This window comes from Rutidosis leptorrhynchoides, chromosome 3 (genome assembly GCF_046630445.1).
Source record: "Rutidosis leptorrhynchoides isolate AG116_Rl617_1_P2 chromosome 3, CSIRO_AGI_Rlap_v1, whole genome shotgun sequence".
NCBI classification, from domain to species: Eukaryota; Viridiplantae; Streptophyta; class Magnoliopsida; order Asterales; family Asteraceae; genus Rutidosis; species Rutidosis leptorrhynchoides.
The window spans coordinates 314,149,436-314,169,270 of NC_092335.1; the positions used below are offsets into that span (position 1 = coordinate 314,149,436).

A 19,835-nucleotide genomic window follows, 5' to 3' on the forward strand; every position below is an offset into this window, starting at 1 on the left:
ATATATATATTGTGGTAGGATCAAGAGGGAAGTAATCAATCGGGGGGAAGCGGGGAGAAGCAAAAACTTTTTTTTTTTTCGTTTTTTGAAAAAACTTTGTTCGCGAACATTATAGATGGGATGAAAATATGAACATTTAGTACAGACACTTTGGGATAAATGTTTTTATTTTGGCGGGAAAAAGATCGAAGAAGTAATATATAACAATTATCGTGTTTTTCGAGCGTATGTTGAGGTTTTAGCTATTGGGGTTTAGATATTAGGGTTTATAGGGTTTAGATATTAGGGTTTAGAAATATAGGGTTTAGGATTTAGATTTAGGGTTTAGATTTAGGATTTAGATTGAGTTTTTAACACGAACGGTTTAGAGTTTAGGGTTTAGGGTTTAGGGTTTGGTGTTTTGGGTTTACACCAAACCCTAAACCCTAAACTCTAAACTCTAAATCGGGCTAAATTTTACTTCACAAAACATGAAGAAAAAAAAACGTTCATATTCTTCACGAACAATATTATCTTGAATGTTATTTTTGTCGATCGTTTTCCCGCCTAAATAATAACATTCATCACAAAGTGTCTCTTCTAAATGTTCATATTTTCGTGTGATCTTGATGCCGGAAAAAAAATTCCAAAAAAAACGAAAAAAAATTTATTTTGCTTCCTCCCGTTTTCCCCCGATTGGTTACGTCCTCATTGATCCTGCCCATATATATATATATATATATATATATATATATATATATATATATATATATATATATATATATATATATATAATAAAATTACCCCTATATGCTAATATGCATGGGAAAAATCGTAGTTTCAGTTTTATCCGAAAGTCGTTTTGAGTTTGCGTTCACACTACACCAGGCCCCTCAAATTCGGCTTCATATACAAAACGACCCCCCAACTTTCTCCTTTTTTAGGGGTAAAAAGCGTAAATATATAATTTTAAAAAAAACAAAAGAAAATGATTCCACCCGTATTTTTAACGGGCCCTATCTTCTCGCTCGGTCCGAGTTAAATTTTTCCGAGACCACCGTTCAACTCGAAAAAATCAGACGGACACAACGGGACTAACTATGCGCGAAACGGACATCGTTAAAAAAACACTAAATAACAGGCCCTATATTCTCGCTCGGTGCGAGCTAAATTTTTTCGAGACCACCGTTCAACTCGATATTATTTTACGAACACAACGTGACTAACTATACGCGAAACGGACATCGTCAAAAAAACACTAAATATTTCGAGCTATATATCATACATATACGTACACGTCCAACAAACAACCCAACCTACTAGATATATTAGGTACCAAACAACGTATATACAAATATGACCGCGCGGTCGAATTTTTTCTAGTTCATACTATACTTGCTCCATCTACAAAACCCGATAACCGTTTGAGCTATTTTCATACAGTACTAAACTACAAATCATTTAATATGAAGATGGAACTTCTATTTGCTCTTTTCCATCTATCTCACGATTTCGTTCGTTGCTAAAAATTAGTACATAACATTCTTTCATTGCAGATGTTAGATCATCGGTTTTAACGGTTAAAAACAATTGCAATTTTGCAATAGCACCATGCTTTCAAACCAGTTCAGGGAACCAAGTAACAACAGGGTTCGAATTAGGACCCGGAGATTCAAACAGTGTTGACATATCTGCATCATGGTCAGGTCGAGTTTGGGCTAGATACGGATGCTCAAATGATGGTGAAACATTTAGTTGTGCCAGTGGAGATTGTGGTTCGGGTCAAGTAACATGCAATGGTGCTGGTGGAGCCCCACCCGTAACCTTAGCCGAATTCACCATTCCAGGTTCAAGTTCAACAGACTTTTATGATGTTAGTAACGTTGACGGATTCAATCTGCCATTATCTATCACCGCACAAGGTGCTGGTTGTCCATCAACTGATTGTTCGGCTGATATTAATGCTCAATGTCCATCTGATCTTGCCGTGGTTGATGGATCCGGTACAACGATTGGATGTAAAAGCGCGTGTCTCGCATTTAACAGTGACCAAGATTGTTGCAGGGGTGCTTTCGCAACATCTGAAACATGTCCACCATCAGATAAATCAAACTTTTTTAAGGCACTTTGTCCTATGTCATACAGTTATGCTTTTGATGATAGTTCAAGCACTTTTACTTGTGCTACTGGTGATAATTATGACATTACATTTTGTCCATGAGATATTTGTAATAAAGAATGAAGAATGTATGAACAATGAATGTATGAATAAAGATTAATGAACAATGTTTCATTATTTACTTATTTTATGTTATTTTAATCACGTTAGTAAAAAATTCTGGAAAATGTTGTGTTACAAACGTTCTACCTTGGCATTATTGTGAACAATGCTAGGTTTTAATTATGAAACAATTTCAAGTAGTTTTTGATTTGATAACTGATATATCGCATGCCATTAGATCAATCTCAATCATATGACGCATTCCTCAACACTTCTTTAACGTCACATGAGCTTTCTCTCTCCTCATTTCTCACCACTTTCTCTCATAACACATTATTGTCAACCATGACATACTTTCTCAAATTTTATTATTATTATTATTATTATTATTATTGATCACTACAAAATAGTCCAGAAGAAAATTTATGTAGTAAATGAACAAAGCCCATTTAACTTCTACGGAGTAACAATTTGTAATTTGTCAGTATTTTTAATGAGATAAATTAATATAATATTATATATTATAATTCATAATATTAAATAAAACGTGATCCATCATCGCCACTACTTTACTTTCATCTTCTTCTTTCCTCTTCAACACCATACCTCCATTTTTGACCATTTCTAAATTTTATTTAAACACCATAAAGTTCCATTATATTTTCATGTATTTTACCACATATTTCCATTAAAAAAAGAACAAAATGTTGATGCATATTTTTGTATGGCCGTCACTGAGCGAATAACGTCTATTCATACATTGTACACCTAGTTTATACACATACTTGAAACTGATCAGTTATAGGAGCATATGTAACTGTTGGGCTATTCATGTCGATAGGCCCATTAGGGCAACCTAAGTCTAGGTCGTCTATAAATATCAGTTTATGTGTGTCTTTAGGGTTAAGAGAGTAAAACCCTAATTGGGGTCAGGTAGAACCCTAATTTGGAAGAGCCGTTTTGGCAATTCCCGTGCATAGGGGAGATCATGCTCGATCTCCCCTGGCCACCGATGTTTCTCCGTTTAAATCAATTGTAAGTTCGACGTTTATATTAATAATATTGATTTATGTTTGATTCATCGTGTTTATCTCTTCCGTCTTTGATTTTGCTCGTTAATGGTTGTTTTGATCCGTAATCCGGACTAACAAATTGGTATCAGAGCTGGTACAACCGAGTTTGTGATTAGATCAAATGTTAAAGACGTTAATTTCTGCTGTAAATTCGTTTCTAGATCTAACAGTTGACTTTTGTTGACTTTTATGGGGTTTTGAGATCTAGACCGAATTAAGAAAAAGTGTTTTAATAGAAAGGTTGAAAATCATCTCGTGAATGTTTCTTCAAAGTTTCAGAATCTAATTCGTTATATTCATCGAGATCTGAGAAGTTTTTGTTTTCAAAAAATCGAAACTGAAATCGATTTGATTCGAGATTTTGGTTATGTTTTGGGTGAATTTGAGAATGGTTTTACGTTTATTGGGTTCTAATGGTGATTCCTGCAAATTTTGGTGCGTTTTGGTGGAGATTTGATATGTTTTTTATGAAGGCCGCCACCAACCACCATGGAACCACCATACCGCCGCCGCATGTTCATCCTTCAATTTCTCCGGTGTTCTTGAGTTTCCACACGTACAAAAATCTTAAACATGTAATTAACACGCTGGAGAACATCTTTCACGCGTGTTTCTGGAAAATTAACGCAAAAATTTCGCGAATTTCGAGCTGGAAAAACTGGTGTGCGTACGTGAATTGAGGAAGAAGAAACAGAAACTGCAAAAAATTTTAGGTGAGATAATATTATGAAGTTCTTTTGCATTGGGTCTCACATGTTCCCCACTTTATTCCTTTGTCCCCTTGTTTCCTATGTTCCAACATTGCAAAGATTCTCTTCTTTTTATTTCACGATTGATAAGCATGTACATATGGATCATTCAGCTACCCAGATTGTGACGACCCGGAAATATCCGACCAAATTTAAACTTTAATCTTTATATTATTCTGACACGATAAGCAAAGTTTGTTAAGTTAAATCTCAAGAATTTTAAACTGTGTTCATACATTCATTATAACCTCGACCAAATTCTGACGATTCACGAACCGTTATATATAAATAGATATGTATATGTATATATATATTATAACTTAAGAATATTAATAAAGTATTAAACGTATAATACTTTACACGAACGTATTTGTTTCAATATGATTTTCGACGAAATTAAAAAATATATTAAATGATTGAATTATCAGAAACATTGAATTATGATTACAAGTCTCTGTTGAGAGGTCCACTATGATTTGAGAAAATCTATTCCTCTTAACGATATTCAGAATAATTTGTAAAGCTATTTATAAATAAAAACAAAAAAATGTCATTTACGAAAGTTAGACAAAAGTTAGTGGAGAATTGGTTTCCATAATATTCTATTAATCTATTTTCAAACGTACAAAGATGTTTTCAGTTTAAAAAGAACTTTATTATTAAAACGTATATAACTTTTATAAATATCTAGAATCACTTTTGACAACTCATTACTTAACCAGTATAATAAATATAACGATATTTATATTTTATTTCATTAAATATATATAACGATTTAAATTAGTATTATATATATTTATACGCGTGTTATACATACATAGTTTTTATACTTTTACTATACTTTAACTTTACCTTTACTTTACTTTACTTTTACTTTACTTTAACTTTAATAATTCACTTTAATAATTCATACTTTAATAATTCACTTTAATAATTCATACTTTAATAATTTACTTTAATAATTCATACTTTAATAATTCACTTTAATAATTCATACTTTAATAATTCACTTTAATAATTCATACTTTAATAATTCACTTTAATAATTCATACTTTAATAATTCAAAAATCTATTATAAATAGAATTCAATAGGTTTCATTATTTCATAGAAACTTGAAAATATATTTCTCTAAACTCTCTCAATCGATTTATATATATATATATATATATATATATATATATATATATATATATATATATATATATATATATATATATATATATATATATATATATATATATATTTGCTCTGTATTATTTCAAGATATTATTAGTATACATAAAATATTACGACGGAGTGCTGTCCGAGTGATTTCAAAATAGTTTTTTTGAATGAGTCGAAACTAAGGAAATTATGGGTTATAGCTATGGAGGTGATGGGTATGGTTCATGGTTATGCTCGTGAGGTCAATCTAGTGTTTATCATCTCCGTTGCGTCTACGTACTTTCCTGCAATATTGAATCTCAATATTGATACGTTCGTGAATCCGAGGCCAACCTTGCACTTGTTAAATGACGTTATATGTATTTTTACTAAAAAATACAGTATTGTGAGTTTCATTTGCTCCCTTTTTAATTGCTTTTGCAATATATATTTTTGGGCTGAGAATACATGCGATGTTTTATAAATGTTTTACGAAGTAGGCACAAGTACTAAAACTAATTCTATGTGGGTTTAAACCAGAAATATACCCTTAGCTTGGTAACATTAAACTACTTGTCTATGTACGGTAGGCGCGAATCCTAAAGATAGATCTATTGGGCCTGACAAACCCCATCCTGACTATGGAATGCTTTAGTACTTCGAGGTTATTTTAAACACACCTGATCTGGTGTACGTTAGAGGGTAAAACATGAATGTTGAGGCTTGTTATCGGGTGCCTACAACTTATAGAATACTTTTATACACTTGCGAGTGTACATATATTTATAAACGGAAATCTTGTGGTCTATTAATATATTGAAATGATTGTTATGATAAACCTATGAACTCACCAACCTTTTGGTTGACACTTTAAAGCATGTTTATTCTCAGGTATTAAAGAAATCTTCCGCTGTGCATTAACTCATTTTAAGGATATTACTTGGAGTCATTCATGGCATATTTTGAAAGACGTTGCATTCGAGTCATTGAGTTCATCAAGATTATTATTAAGTCAATTATAGTTGGATGTATTATGAAATGGTGTGCATGCCGTCAACTTTCGTTGTAAAGAAAGTTTGTCTTTTAAAAACGAATGCAATGTTTGTAAAATGTATCATATAGAGGTCAAAAACCTCACGATGTAATCAACTATTGTGAATCGTTTATAATGTATATGAACGGGTCCTTTTAGTTGGTATCAGAGCTGGTTTAATACCGTTTATTAGCGGGTTAATCGTAGAGGGGGTTCTCACAGTGTTACCTGTGACGAAGCATTGGCTCTTACTCCTCGCGGTCCCTATTAGGGTTGGCTGTACTGCCGAGAGGCGGGCCGTAAAATCAGTTTCTGAGGTACGCTCAGTGGTCACAGGCGGTTAGCTGAAGGCACTGAGTGGGATGCGTCCCCAACTTTCAGTTGGTATCAGAGCGGTGGTCTTAGCGAACCAGGTCTGTATTAGTGTGTCTAACTGATAGTCGTTAGGATGCATTAGTGAGTCTGGACTTCGACCGTGTCTGCATTTCAAAAGTTTTGCTCATCATTCTTGTTGGAAATTACCTGCTTATCATTCTTAGTCTAGACACATCTTATTGCATTGATTGCATGAATAGTGTATAGACAAAATTCATATCTTAGCGTATTGCTAATTCATATCTTAGCGTATCTATTACTGTAAACTTTGCCTGGCATATTCCGTAAATTCCTCCGTAATCTACGAAACCTTTTGCTCTATATAATTAGAATACCACCCGATAGCCGGAAAATCATTTCATATCGAAAAATTCTTTATTCAATCGTACGAAATGGAATTCGTCATTAGTTCAAGTCCCTCGGATTCCGAAATGGAATCCCACTCAAGTTCCAAAAGCAGTGTGACCGGAATGGATCAACCAATTAGTCATCATCTATTCTGGATGAATTGAGGATGGGTTCGTAGCCTCCTTAATCATTGGAGACAAGAAGAAGGTGATCCCTTCGATCCACCACATTGCCCTCTTGGCGAAGAACCTGAAGCACTTACCGGCGAACCTATCCGAAACACCATTTTCTCTCTTATTTCTAGAGTATCTCGTCACGATTACATACTACACCAAATTCTAGATTTTATTTATCCGCTCGTCCGAACTGACAATCACCCCGGTGTAATAGAAGAAGTCAACGAGCTTCGCGCTCGGGTAGTGGCTTTGGAGAATATGGTGCAAAGGTTACAAACACCAGCAGCATAAACAGTACCACCATCAGCAACACCAACAGTACCATCACCACCACCACCAACAACAACATCCACATCCCACACTGCAACATCACAATCTGTATCTCAAACATCAACGTCATACGCCCTGTAAATATCCAGGAATATCAACAACAACAAACGATGAAGTATTAATTCATAAACTTCATTGAAGAGATATCTCTGCGGCAGTTATGTAATCTCCAAAATCTTAGAGATTATTTAATTCTGACCGTAAATCGGATGAGTGAACGGATATGGTAGAGTAGAAACTTTGATCGAAAATGGTGTACGATTTACAAGCTAGAATTGTTTTACCAACAGCATCAACAGGACCGTAGCATCATTAACACAGTCAGTGCCGTCAGCATCGTCAGAATCAACAGCACCTGTAACATCACAAACTCTGTCAGTTCAAGAATCATTATGGACATCATTACGAATCAACAATAAATATATTGTATCAACGAGTTATGAAGTATTAACTCATTTCCAATCGAAAGATTTATATGTATATTTTATATGTATAAATTTTTAAACCGTAATAAATCTTCCCGTACTAAGCTATTATGTGTGAATCTTAACTACTCAGTTAATTCATATTACAAATATGCAATGATGTACGTCCTTCGTCCGCAACTTAACCATCGTTAATTACAATCTCTGTCTCAATTCAATAAAAATCCAATTCATAATAAATCAAGTGTATTATTCGAATATATGTTTGATTTTACACTTTCATCATCGATGTACTCGAAACTTTTCAAATAACATCATTCGTACCTTGCGAAGTTCACAAGAATTTCACGAAAACCAACAAATAACAAAGTAATGATTCATAATTTCAATATTATTGAAGAAATACTTATGCAATTTATAAAGTTTTAGGGATTACTCAATTCTAGTTCCAACCATAAAACAAATGAGTTTAATTTAATATTAACTCATTAAATCTATATTACATCTAAAGAAAATATACACATATATTTTCATAAAGACTGTAATAAACTTCTTTTGTACAAAATATTAATTGTGAAAAAAATTTTAACAGGTAGGTAATACCCGAGAGATATATAAATTCACAATTAATATATTACATTTTTCGAAACTGATTCAGCAATCATCAACTATACTCCCTACTTTCACAACAATATCCATTCTTTCATATAAATCAAAACAATCATACTCATTCAAATTCAATTATATATTCCATTCTTTCATATAAATCAAAACAATCATACTCATTCAAATTCAATTACATAGTCTGATTTTGAAATCGCATAATTCAATTCGAAATATAACCAGTATCATCACTCTTAGATTCCTATATCTTTCAAAGCTATACTTTGACTTCAAAACTGTGTTAGAACATCATATGTATTAACGATTACAATATGTGCTCAAACCCTTCGAAATTCCTGAAGACACTTCAACTAAGGAACAATCGAGATGATGATCCAACCACATGTTACCCACAGTTATACACCTGAAAAACTCTCAAAACCCAAGTCATAGTTCGACACGTATCCGTGTTAGACCCTTTGGAATTTACTAGCTAAAATAACTTTTCAATTCCGTTTCAAAATAGACAGTTTTGTCACAGCTCCAGCAAGTCAACTTCGACTTCTCAATCAAAACAGTCTTATTATAACCTCGATAGATACGTTGCCCTTTCGCCAACGTTACCGGGGAATCGTTTATATTCACCACATTAGCAATAAACTTACCAACAACTTCACTGATCTTTGACTTTCCAAAAAAAAAAATCATTACAATTATCGAAACCCTATCATATACTCATTCGTACCTTATAACAAGAATTGCCATACCAATTATTGAGAATCAGCAATCAGTATTTTGAAACCTCACAGCATGTCTACATCAACAATTACATATACACACAACGTCTACCTCTAAGACTTACATTCTTTGAATGAGAAATTTCTGAAAAACACCCTAAACTGCGAACCAGTTCTCGAAATTTTGAAAAATGCTGATGAAGCAGCAAAAACTGTAAACGACCTTAACAGTAAAAAGTTGGATGATAAAGGATAGTATATTGGCAAAGCTCAGAAAAAGAGAAGATTTGGAACTGGAAAACGGATTGAGCAAAGTGTAAAGGAGGCTGTGGACAAATCACAAAGGCTGAACCTGCCTTCAAAGAATCCAAATGATTCAGTACTTGCTGAAGTCATTAACGAATACCTTGCTCCTGACTCTAAACCCCTGCGGACAATATCCTTCATCATCCTCTGATATTAGACATTCTAAGATATCATCGTATCTTTCATTATAAATATCATCCATACTTCTGAAGATATTTTTATAATTATTCTTATCTGAAATCATTTACCTCTTCGCGCTATCTGTATTATATCATAAAAGAAACTATTTTAGTTTCTAAATTCTGAAACATTCGAGTTTAAAATATGAATATTCTTGAAGAAGTGTTGGGAGCTGAAGCATGAGTTAGTATAATATAATGACACTTGATCAACGTGATTATATTACAGTAATTCATGCTGAGTTTCTAAATGGAACATGATGATTCACAGATCATAACGTCATCATGTGCTATGTTACACGACTCTTGTATTCTCTTTGATCTCTAAATATCAAGAATATATTTCTTGATGATTCGGCCTTTTCTGAGGTATTCTGGTAATTTGACAAGTCAAGATCGTGTCATTACAATTTCCTTCCTAGAACATTAACAATGTTCATTCCGAAATTTATATCTGCGAATTCTGGACCATTACAAGCGGTGCTTAATCGCAAGAAGAAGAAACGAAAGGACAAAGCTCTGAACTAGAAATGGGAGTATAAATCATAGCAAATAGAAGAGAGCATTAACTGTGGATGACAATGATTATAGAAGAAGCAAGGACTTTGAAATATAAGGGAAGATATAAAACCCAACAACAACCCAGAAATCACAAACCGTATATATCAATGCATATAACAATATAAAGACACGGGAGAACTAAAAACACTATAAAACCAAGAGTATAGTAGAAGTAAATAGATTCTTCTGGAGGCAGATGAAAAAGAAGAGTGACAGATATGAAAGTGAGGAGTATATCAAGAATCAGCACTGGATGAAGCATATTGACAAATACTTTAAAATATGAGTTGAGAAGGTGTGAGTTGTAAGAAAACAAATGAGGTGGATTTATAGTGAAATATCCGACAGAGAAATCAAAATGGATTATCGCATTAATTCGAAGAGGATCATAATTTCCTTAATCGCCGAATAATCAAATCCAATATAGATTACAAAGATTTTCTTTTCGGAGATCAATCGTGATGACGTCAAAAGATACGACGAATCACTATTATCTTATTTCATTCATTTACGATAACTACACTCACACGCTTCGAGTAATCGAATTATTTTATCCATTCTTCTTTAACATGATAAAACTCTATAATCGTTATAATAACATTCTCATTGTTAGTCATGACGACCTCTATCAAATTTCGGGGACGAAATTTCTTTAACGGGTAGGTACTGTGACGACCCGGAAATTTCCGACCAAATTTAAACTTTAATCTTTATATTATTCTGACACGATAAGCAAAGTTTGTTAAGTTAAATCTCAAGAATTTTAAACTGTGTTCATACATTCATTATAACCTCGACCAAATTCTGACGATTCACGAACCGTTATATATAAATAGATATGTATATGTATATATATATTATAACTTGAGAATATTAATAAAGTATTAAACGTATAATACTTTACACATTTTCGATGAAATTAAAAAATATATTAAATGATTGAATTATCAGAAACATTGAATTATGATTACAAGTCTCTGTTGAGAGGTCCACTATGATTTGAGAAAATCTATTCCTCTTAACGATATTCAGAATAATTTGTAAAGCTATTTATAAATAAAAACAAAAAAAATGTCATTTACGAAAGTTAGACAAAAGTTAGTGGAGAATTGGTTTCCATAATATTCTATTAATCTATTTTCAAACGTACAAAGATGTTTTCAGTTTAAAAAGAACTTTATTATTAAAACGTATATAACTTTTATAAATATCTAGAATAACTTTTGGCAACTCATTACTTAACCAGTATAATAAATATAACGATATTTATATTTTATTTCATTAAATATATATAACGATTTAAATTAGTATTATATATATTTATACGCGTGTTATACATACATAGTTTTTATACTTTTACTATACTTTAACTTTATCTTTACTTTACTTTTACTTTACTTTAACTTTAATAATTCATTTTAATAATTCATACTTTAATAATTTACTTTAATAATTCACTTTAATAATTCATACTTTAATAATTCACTTTAATAATTCATACTTTAATAATTCACTTTAATAATTCATACTTTAATAATTCACTTTAATAATTCATACTTTAATAATTCAAAAATCTATTATAAATAGAATTCAATAGGTTTCATTATTTCATAGAAACTTGAAAATATATTTCTCTAAACTCTCTCAATCGATTTATATATATATATATATATATATATATATATATATATATATATATATATATATATATATATATATATATATATATATATATATATATATATATATATATATATATATATATTTGCTCTGTATTATTTCAAGATATTATTAGTATACATAAAATATTACGACGGAGTGCTGTCCGAGTGATTTCAAAATAGTTTTTTTGAATGAGTCGAAACTAAGGAAATTATGGGTTATAGCTATGGAGGTGATGGGTATGGTTCATGGTTATGCTCGTGAGGTCAATCTAGTGTTTATCATCTCCGTTGCGTCTACGTACTTTCCTGCAATATTGAATCTCAATATTGATACGTTCGTGAATCCGAGGCCAACCTTGCACTTGTTAAATGACGTTATATGTATTTTTACAAAAAAATACAGTATTGTGAGTTTCATTTGCTCCCTTTTTAATTGCTTTTGCAATATATATTTTTGGGCTGAGAATACATGCGCTGTTTTATAAATATTTTACGAAGTAGGCACAAGTACTAAAACTAATTCTATGTGGGTTTAAACCAGAAATATACCCTTAGCTTGGTAACATTAAACTACTTGTCTATGTACGGTAGGCGCGAATCCTAAAGATAGATCTATTGGGCCTGACAAACCCCATCCTGACTATGGGATGCTTTAGTACTTCGAGGTTATTTTAAACACACCTGATCTGGTGTACTTCAGAGGGTAAAACATGAATGTTAAGGCTTGTTATCGGGTGCCTACAACTTATAGAATACTTTTATACACTTGCGAGTGTATATATATTTATAAACGGAAATCTTGTGGTCTATTAATATATTGAAATGATTGTTATGATAAACCTATGAACTCACCAACCTTTTGGTTGACACTTTAAAGCATGTTTATTCTCAGGTATTAAAGAAATCTTCCGCTGTGCATTAGCTCATTTTAAGGATATTACTTGGAGTCATTCATGGCATATTTTGAAAGACGTTGCATTCGAGTCATTGAGTTCATCAAGATTATTATTAAGTCAATTATAGTTGGATGTATTATGAAATAGTGTGCATGCCGTCAACTTTCGTTGTAAAGAAAGTTTGTCTTTTAAAAATGAATGCAATGTTTGTAAAATGTATCATATGGAGGTCAAAAACCTCGCGATGTAATCAACTATTGTGAATCGTTTATAATGTATATGAACGGGTCCTTTCACAGATCCATTTAATTCAAATGTACCCATGAACCAGCAAATCGGATCCGACCCAATTTCAACCAACAATTAATATTTAACAGTTGTAGTCCTTCTCTGTTAGTTTATCTAACGGCTGTTAAAACCTCAGGGACCACCAGTGCAAAATGTTTAACAAAATTTCAGAATTTTCAGTTTTCATCTCTGAACTCTCTGAAAATTTCATATTCAGCTCCTGAACTTTAAAAAATTTACAAGTTTTGTCCCTAAAGTTTCAAAGTTTTATACCTTTGGTCCTCAACTTTCGTAAGTTTTTCATCCAAGGTCCTTAATGTTTATCATTCATTATTTCCACATGAAACCTTTCTAGTTTATTCACTGAAGTATTGCTGTATAAAGTTTAGTGGACAACCTCCTTGTCCGTTAGACTTATTTAGTAAGTTGAGTACGGAAACACTTATTTTGAGAAGTATTATGGGGTAGTCGGGAGCATACGACTATTTATGGGCCAACAACGTTTATAATTCCGCACTTCTCGAGATTCCACGTTATGGAGGGAATCGTTTTTTTGATATTCCACTTTATAGAGGGAATATGTTTGTTCCAGTTCCTCTTAAAGAAGGAACTAAGGTTGATGTTTCACGATCATGAGATACCAATTTGACTTTCTTTGGTGAGTTTGATGGCAATAAAGACTTATTTGAGTTATTAATTGTGGGACGGACTTCTCTACATATTTTGCCTTTACAAGAAGCAAGTCAGGATGAACGTTAGTGCTACAATGTTTAATAGGATACAGCTATCAGTGAGGGGGAAGATTCTGTGGTTTATGATTCTGAGAGAGTTGGTTTGTTTGAAGATTTTATCAGAGATGTCGATAGGGATCTCAGTTCAGTCTTAGGGGGAATCTTGATGCATTGGTACTATGGGTAACACGTACGAGTGAAGTTTGAAGAAACTACAGGATGATAATTAGCATTTCGACTTCAATTCTGGAAGACTTTGATGTTCGAAGTTTGGGTTTTCACGTATTCTGAAAGACTTTTGATGGAGCTTGTGATTCAAAAGATTATGGTACTACTGCAGAGATTGACTGAAGATTGCAAGAGGTGTTTACAATCATTCGCCAGCAACGTCCAAGGGGGAAATTGTTGATGCATATTTTTGTATGGCCGTCACTGAGCGAATAACGTCTATTCATATATTGTACACCTAGTTTATATACACACTTGAAACTGATTAGTTATAGGAGCATATGTAACTGTTGAGCTATTCATGTTGATAGGCCCATTAGGGCAACCTAAGTCTAGGTCGTCTATATATATCAGTTTATGTGTGTCTTTAGGGTTAAGAGAGTAAAACCCTAATTGGGGTCAGGCTAGAACCCTAATTTGAAAGAGCCGTTTTGGCGATTCCCGTGCATAGGGGAGATCATGCTCGATCTCCCCTGGCCACCGATGTTTCTCCGTTTAAATCAATTGTAAGTTTGACGTTTATATTAATAATATTGATTTATGTTTGATTCATCGTGTTTATCTCTTCCGTCTTTGATCTTGCCCGTTAATGGTTGTTTTGATCCGTAATCCGGACCAACACAAAACACCAACAATACACGTCCTGGAATATGCTTGGATATGAAAAATTTGAGGATGACCAGGGTGAGGGACGCCGAGGGCGGCCGAGGGCGGCCGAGGGCGGATAGATTGCCATCGGCGCCCTCGGATGGAGGTGAGGATGACATAGTTGAGGACTTACTGTTGGAAGTGGTCTTATAACTCATATATCAAAAGAATTAATCAATCATATGAACATAACTTAAAACATGAATATGTTTAGAGAAGAAAGGTAGCAAAACTTCTAAATTTTATTATAACATGAAAGTGTATATATATCTTAATATAAACTAATGTACATGCACATAAATACACGTAAATAGCACCACTAGTCCACTACCCATTTACTCCATGCACCTATTTGACCCATGATTTAACTAGTCATTGTCCACCAATCTCGGACTACATTACCTAAAAAGCTATTTACAAAAGTGTATTTCCAAATCTGATTGGTTGTTGTAATTTATTCTCCACCTCATTGGACCTCACTTTTCACCTATCTCTTCTTCTTTCTTTTACCCGATTTTATTTTTATTCTTGCTTCCTTCCAAATAGAAAGCAAATAAACGTAGCATCCGGGTTGGCTGTCTAGTTACCTAACAATTACAGTTAAAAAATAGACTAAAACATTTAATAACTATTAAATAATAAACATAACTAATAAAATAATAACATAAACCAATTAACCCAACAATCACCCCTTAATTGGTTTTTTTATGCTATACTCATTCATCACACTTGTAACATCTAATATAGCTCTCTTCGACACGTTCAATACCATCTCGACTCACCTGGAATCTCGACCTCCTCCGTGGTCATGTCCACAGTCATTTTGGTTTGAACTTGTTCAACAACATCTCTGCTCATCCGGACTCCCGATATCTTCCCCGATCACGTCCACAGTTATCTCAATTTAAACATCCATAGCCACAACGCATACAATTGTGTGCTTTCCTATTTAACATACCTGTTCCAAGAGTCTTTTACACCACCCAAAAAATCGGCCACGGGCTCTACAAATTTCTTGTCCCCGGTTAGTCACTTTTCACGAACAAGTTTCAACAACCTCGTATGCACCTTCAACAGCACCTTTGACGGCTACAACTTTCCAGATCAAGTTGCTCAAGAAACTCTTCTACCACCCAAGAAAACAAACCCATCTGATTAAACCAATTTCTTGTACTCCGGTTTAGCTTCTTCTCATGAAAATCTTCTACCACCCAAGAAAACAAATGTGACAACCCAGAAATTTTCTATCAAATTTAAACTTAATCTTAATATGATTTCGACACGATAAGCAAAGTCTGTTAAACTGAATCTCAAAAATTTTGAACTGTTTCATATATTCATTTGACCTGCGACTATTCTCGATGATTCACGAACTACTAGCTGTAAATAAATAAATATAAATATTAATTTAAAAAAGAAACTTATATAATTTAATTCATTTATGTAAATAAAATAATAGATGATGTTATTGTTAAGATAAAATTTTGTTGACATGAACTAGTGGTCTGTGATGAATCAAACCTTTTAATTATCCATCAACTATTTAAGTGATCATGAATAGAAAATCATAAATGAAACAAAGTAATTATGTTTTAAACGTAAGATTTGATGCATACAATAAAACTGTGTCCTAATTGATGTAATTGTTATGGGCATTAATTAGTTATGCTATGTTTGAGATAATAATTATTGTTAACTGTTAGAAGGTATTTTATTTATTTAATGTTAGCTAAGTGTATAGGGAGTAATTAATTATAGTTGTTTAGTGATTGAATTAGTAGTATTATATTTTTATTATTTTATTATCATTAATGTTACTGCAAAAATTATCATTTAAATTATTATAATCAGTATAAATATTATTATTATTATTATTATTATTCTTATTATTATTATTATTATTATTATTATTATTATTATTATTATTATTATTATTATTATTATTATCATTAATATTATTATTACCAATATTAAAAATATTATTGTTATTGTATTTATTTAGTATTAATATCAAATATAATATATAAAAATAAATAATTAAACTAGATCAGTTATATATCTCTATCTAATAAATGTATCTAAATTTGTTTTATTCCTTCTTTTTCTCCTCCCTTGTTCGTTTCCTCTCCTACCCGTGTTCCCTGTCGACCATGATCACTACCATATAATCTTCGATCAATTATTGGTACTGCATAAGATCAATTATTTATACGTTATACATCCTCCACTGCCATTCGTTAAATCCGACAGAAATTTGAGCAACAAACCTAAAACTCTCTCCGCGACATGTTTTAATCCATAATCCATTTTTGAATCAAACCCAAAAATCTAATAAGGCCGAGTTGTTATGAATCAGTTAGTGAAGCTCTCTATAAATTTTCAAGCTCCAATTTGTCAAATTAATTGTTAAATCGACAGTCAAAGATTTATGGAAAAAGTCAAAACCGGTACTCTTCAATCAAATTGGGAAATTGGAGGTTGTTTCAGGTTTTAATTATGGGTGTCGAGCATTTGAGGAGTGATTTATAACAACTTTTATGTTGGGATTAAAGCATGAAACGCTCGAAATTGATGAATCGAATTTAAAGGTTGTATGTGTTCATCCCTGTTCTATTCTGTTACAGATATATATGTATATGTATTTTTAATTTGGGTAGCCAACACACCTAAACGATGACGGACGATGTGATGAACTCTTGTTAATCTTAGTCGAATTCAACACAACCTCCCTAAGTTGTCACAAACCTGCTACTATATTGTTAGTGTGCTACTGCTGCTATTTCTTTTGTCTATTTTACAATTAAAATGTGAAGAAGACGTTGATGAATCAGACGAGGTTGTTGTAGCTCTACTCCCTTTTTGCTGCTACTATGTTAATGTTACTACTATTGATTTCCAGCTGTCTAAACCATCACCTACACTTATTATTTCTGTTTTGCTTCAGCCATCACCACCACCATTTCTTTTGCTGCTGCTACTAAACCCTATTGCTCTTCCTCGAATTGATTTTTGCTGTCTGACGAGTTTAAAACACCACTTTATTTAGATCCCATCACCAAGAAAAGAAACCTTTCTTATTTACTATGGACTGCCTTGTGGATCCATTTAATCACACAAATGGACTAAGCTAAGTGGGTCTTGCTTGTTGGGCCAGAGGATATTTTTTTAAAAATTAGCGACTTGGGCCGTGTTTTCCTGTTGGTGTTAATAGGCCGAGACCCAGCTCAAATAATAATGATGATGAATATAGTTCAGACGATTATGATCGTGATATCGTAATTATGGTTATAAAGATAATGATGATCATGATGGTTATTAGGCTTGTGTAAGTTAATGAAGAAGATAACATGTTAGTGATTACGATAAAAATATGATCATGATGGATAGTATACATGAGATGATGAAGATGATGGAGGGTGATGAGGTATTGATTATGATTATGATGAGTATGAGAACGAAAATGACGTAATTCGGATGATTATCGAGATGGTATAAATCCTACTTTTATTATTATCATTATTGTTAGAATTATTATTATTATTATTATTAAAACTATAAATAAATAAAATAAATAAAATAAATAATATTATTATTAAAAATTATCATTAATATCATTATTGTAATTAATATTTATTATTATTATTGTTAGTAATATTATCAATATTATTATTATTATAATTATTAGTAAAATTATGGTTATAGTTGTTAATATGATTATTATTATTATTATTATTATTATTATTATTATTATTATTATTATTATTATTGATATTATTAGAGTTATTATTATTATTATTATTATTATTATTATTATTATTATTATTATTATTATTATTATTATTATTATCATATCATTATTATTATTGAGATAAGTTTTATTAACACCACTAACATTATTATCATTATGAAAATAAATATTTTTATTATTATCATTACTATTAAAATTATCATCTTTAAAACTATCATTTATATTATTATTAAAATTATCAGTATTTTTATTACCTTTATTATTAGTTTTATGAATATTATAATAATTATTATTATCATTATTATTTTAACATTAAAATTATTATTTTGAACATTATTATTATTACTATCATTATTTATTACTAATATTACTACTAGCATTATTATTATCATTACAATAAATATTATTTACATAAAATATATTTATTACATACATATACTAATACTACATACTTCTATATTTTTAATCAAAATGTTACTTTTATATAATAAAATTAAGTAATACACAAAATATAAAATGTAATACATTACAGAATATTCTAAACATTAATATGTAATAAATATAATAAATAATATATGAATTATTAATATAACAAGTATATTAATATTAATACCTAAACTTGTTAAATATTATTATATGTGTTAATATATATAATTGATATAGGTTCGTGAATCCGAGGACAACCTTACACTTGTTCAATGACGTCATATGTATTTTTACTACAAAATATAGTATAGTGAGTTTCATTACTCCCTTTTTAAATGCTTTTGCAATATAAATTTTTGGGACTGAGAATACATGCACTGTTTTTTTATAAATGTTTGATGAAATAGACACAAGTAATTGAAACTACATTCTATGGTTAAATGATCGAAGCCGAATATGCCCCTTTTTGCTTGGTAGCCTAAGAATTAGTAAATCGATCTACTAATTGACGCGAATCCTAAAGATAGATCTATTGGGCCTAACAAACCCCATCCATGGTTGCGGATGCTTTAGTACTTCGATGTTGTTTTATCATGTCCGATGGATGTCCCGAAATAATAGGGGATATTCTTATATACATCTTGTTAATGTCGGTTACCAGGTGTTCAATCCATATGAATAATTTTTGCATGCACGATATTTATGAGAAATGGAAATGAAAATCTTGTGGTCTATTAAAATGATAAAAATGATCGATTATGATAAACTAATGAACTCACCAACCTTTTGGTTGACACTTTAAAGTGTGTTTATTCTCAGGATTGAAAGAAATCTTTCGCTGTGCATTTGCTCATTTTAAAGATATTACTTGGAATCAATCATGGCATATTTCAAAAGACGTTGCATTCAAGTCGTTGAGTTCAGTAAAGTTTATGATTAAGTAAATGACAGATTAGATCATTTATA

General features: G+C 31.5%; 1 protein-coding gene across 1 annotated transcript; it reads left to right on the forward strand.

Annotated features, from left to right (window-relative positions):
* Positions 1–801: 801 nt before the first annotated feature.
* On the forward strand, positions 802–2,200 carry LOC139901080 (thaumatin-like protein 1b). The gene is made up of 2 exons (XM_071883819.1): positions 802–934; positions 1,536–2,200. Exons 1-2 carry the CDS (start codon positions 802–804, stop codon positions 2,198–2,200), a joined length of 798 nt encoding a protein of 265 aa, XP_071739920.1.
* The last annotated feature ends 17,635 nt before the right edge of the window (positions 2,201–19,835 follow it).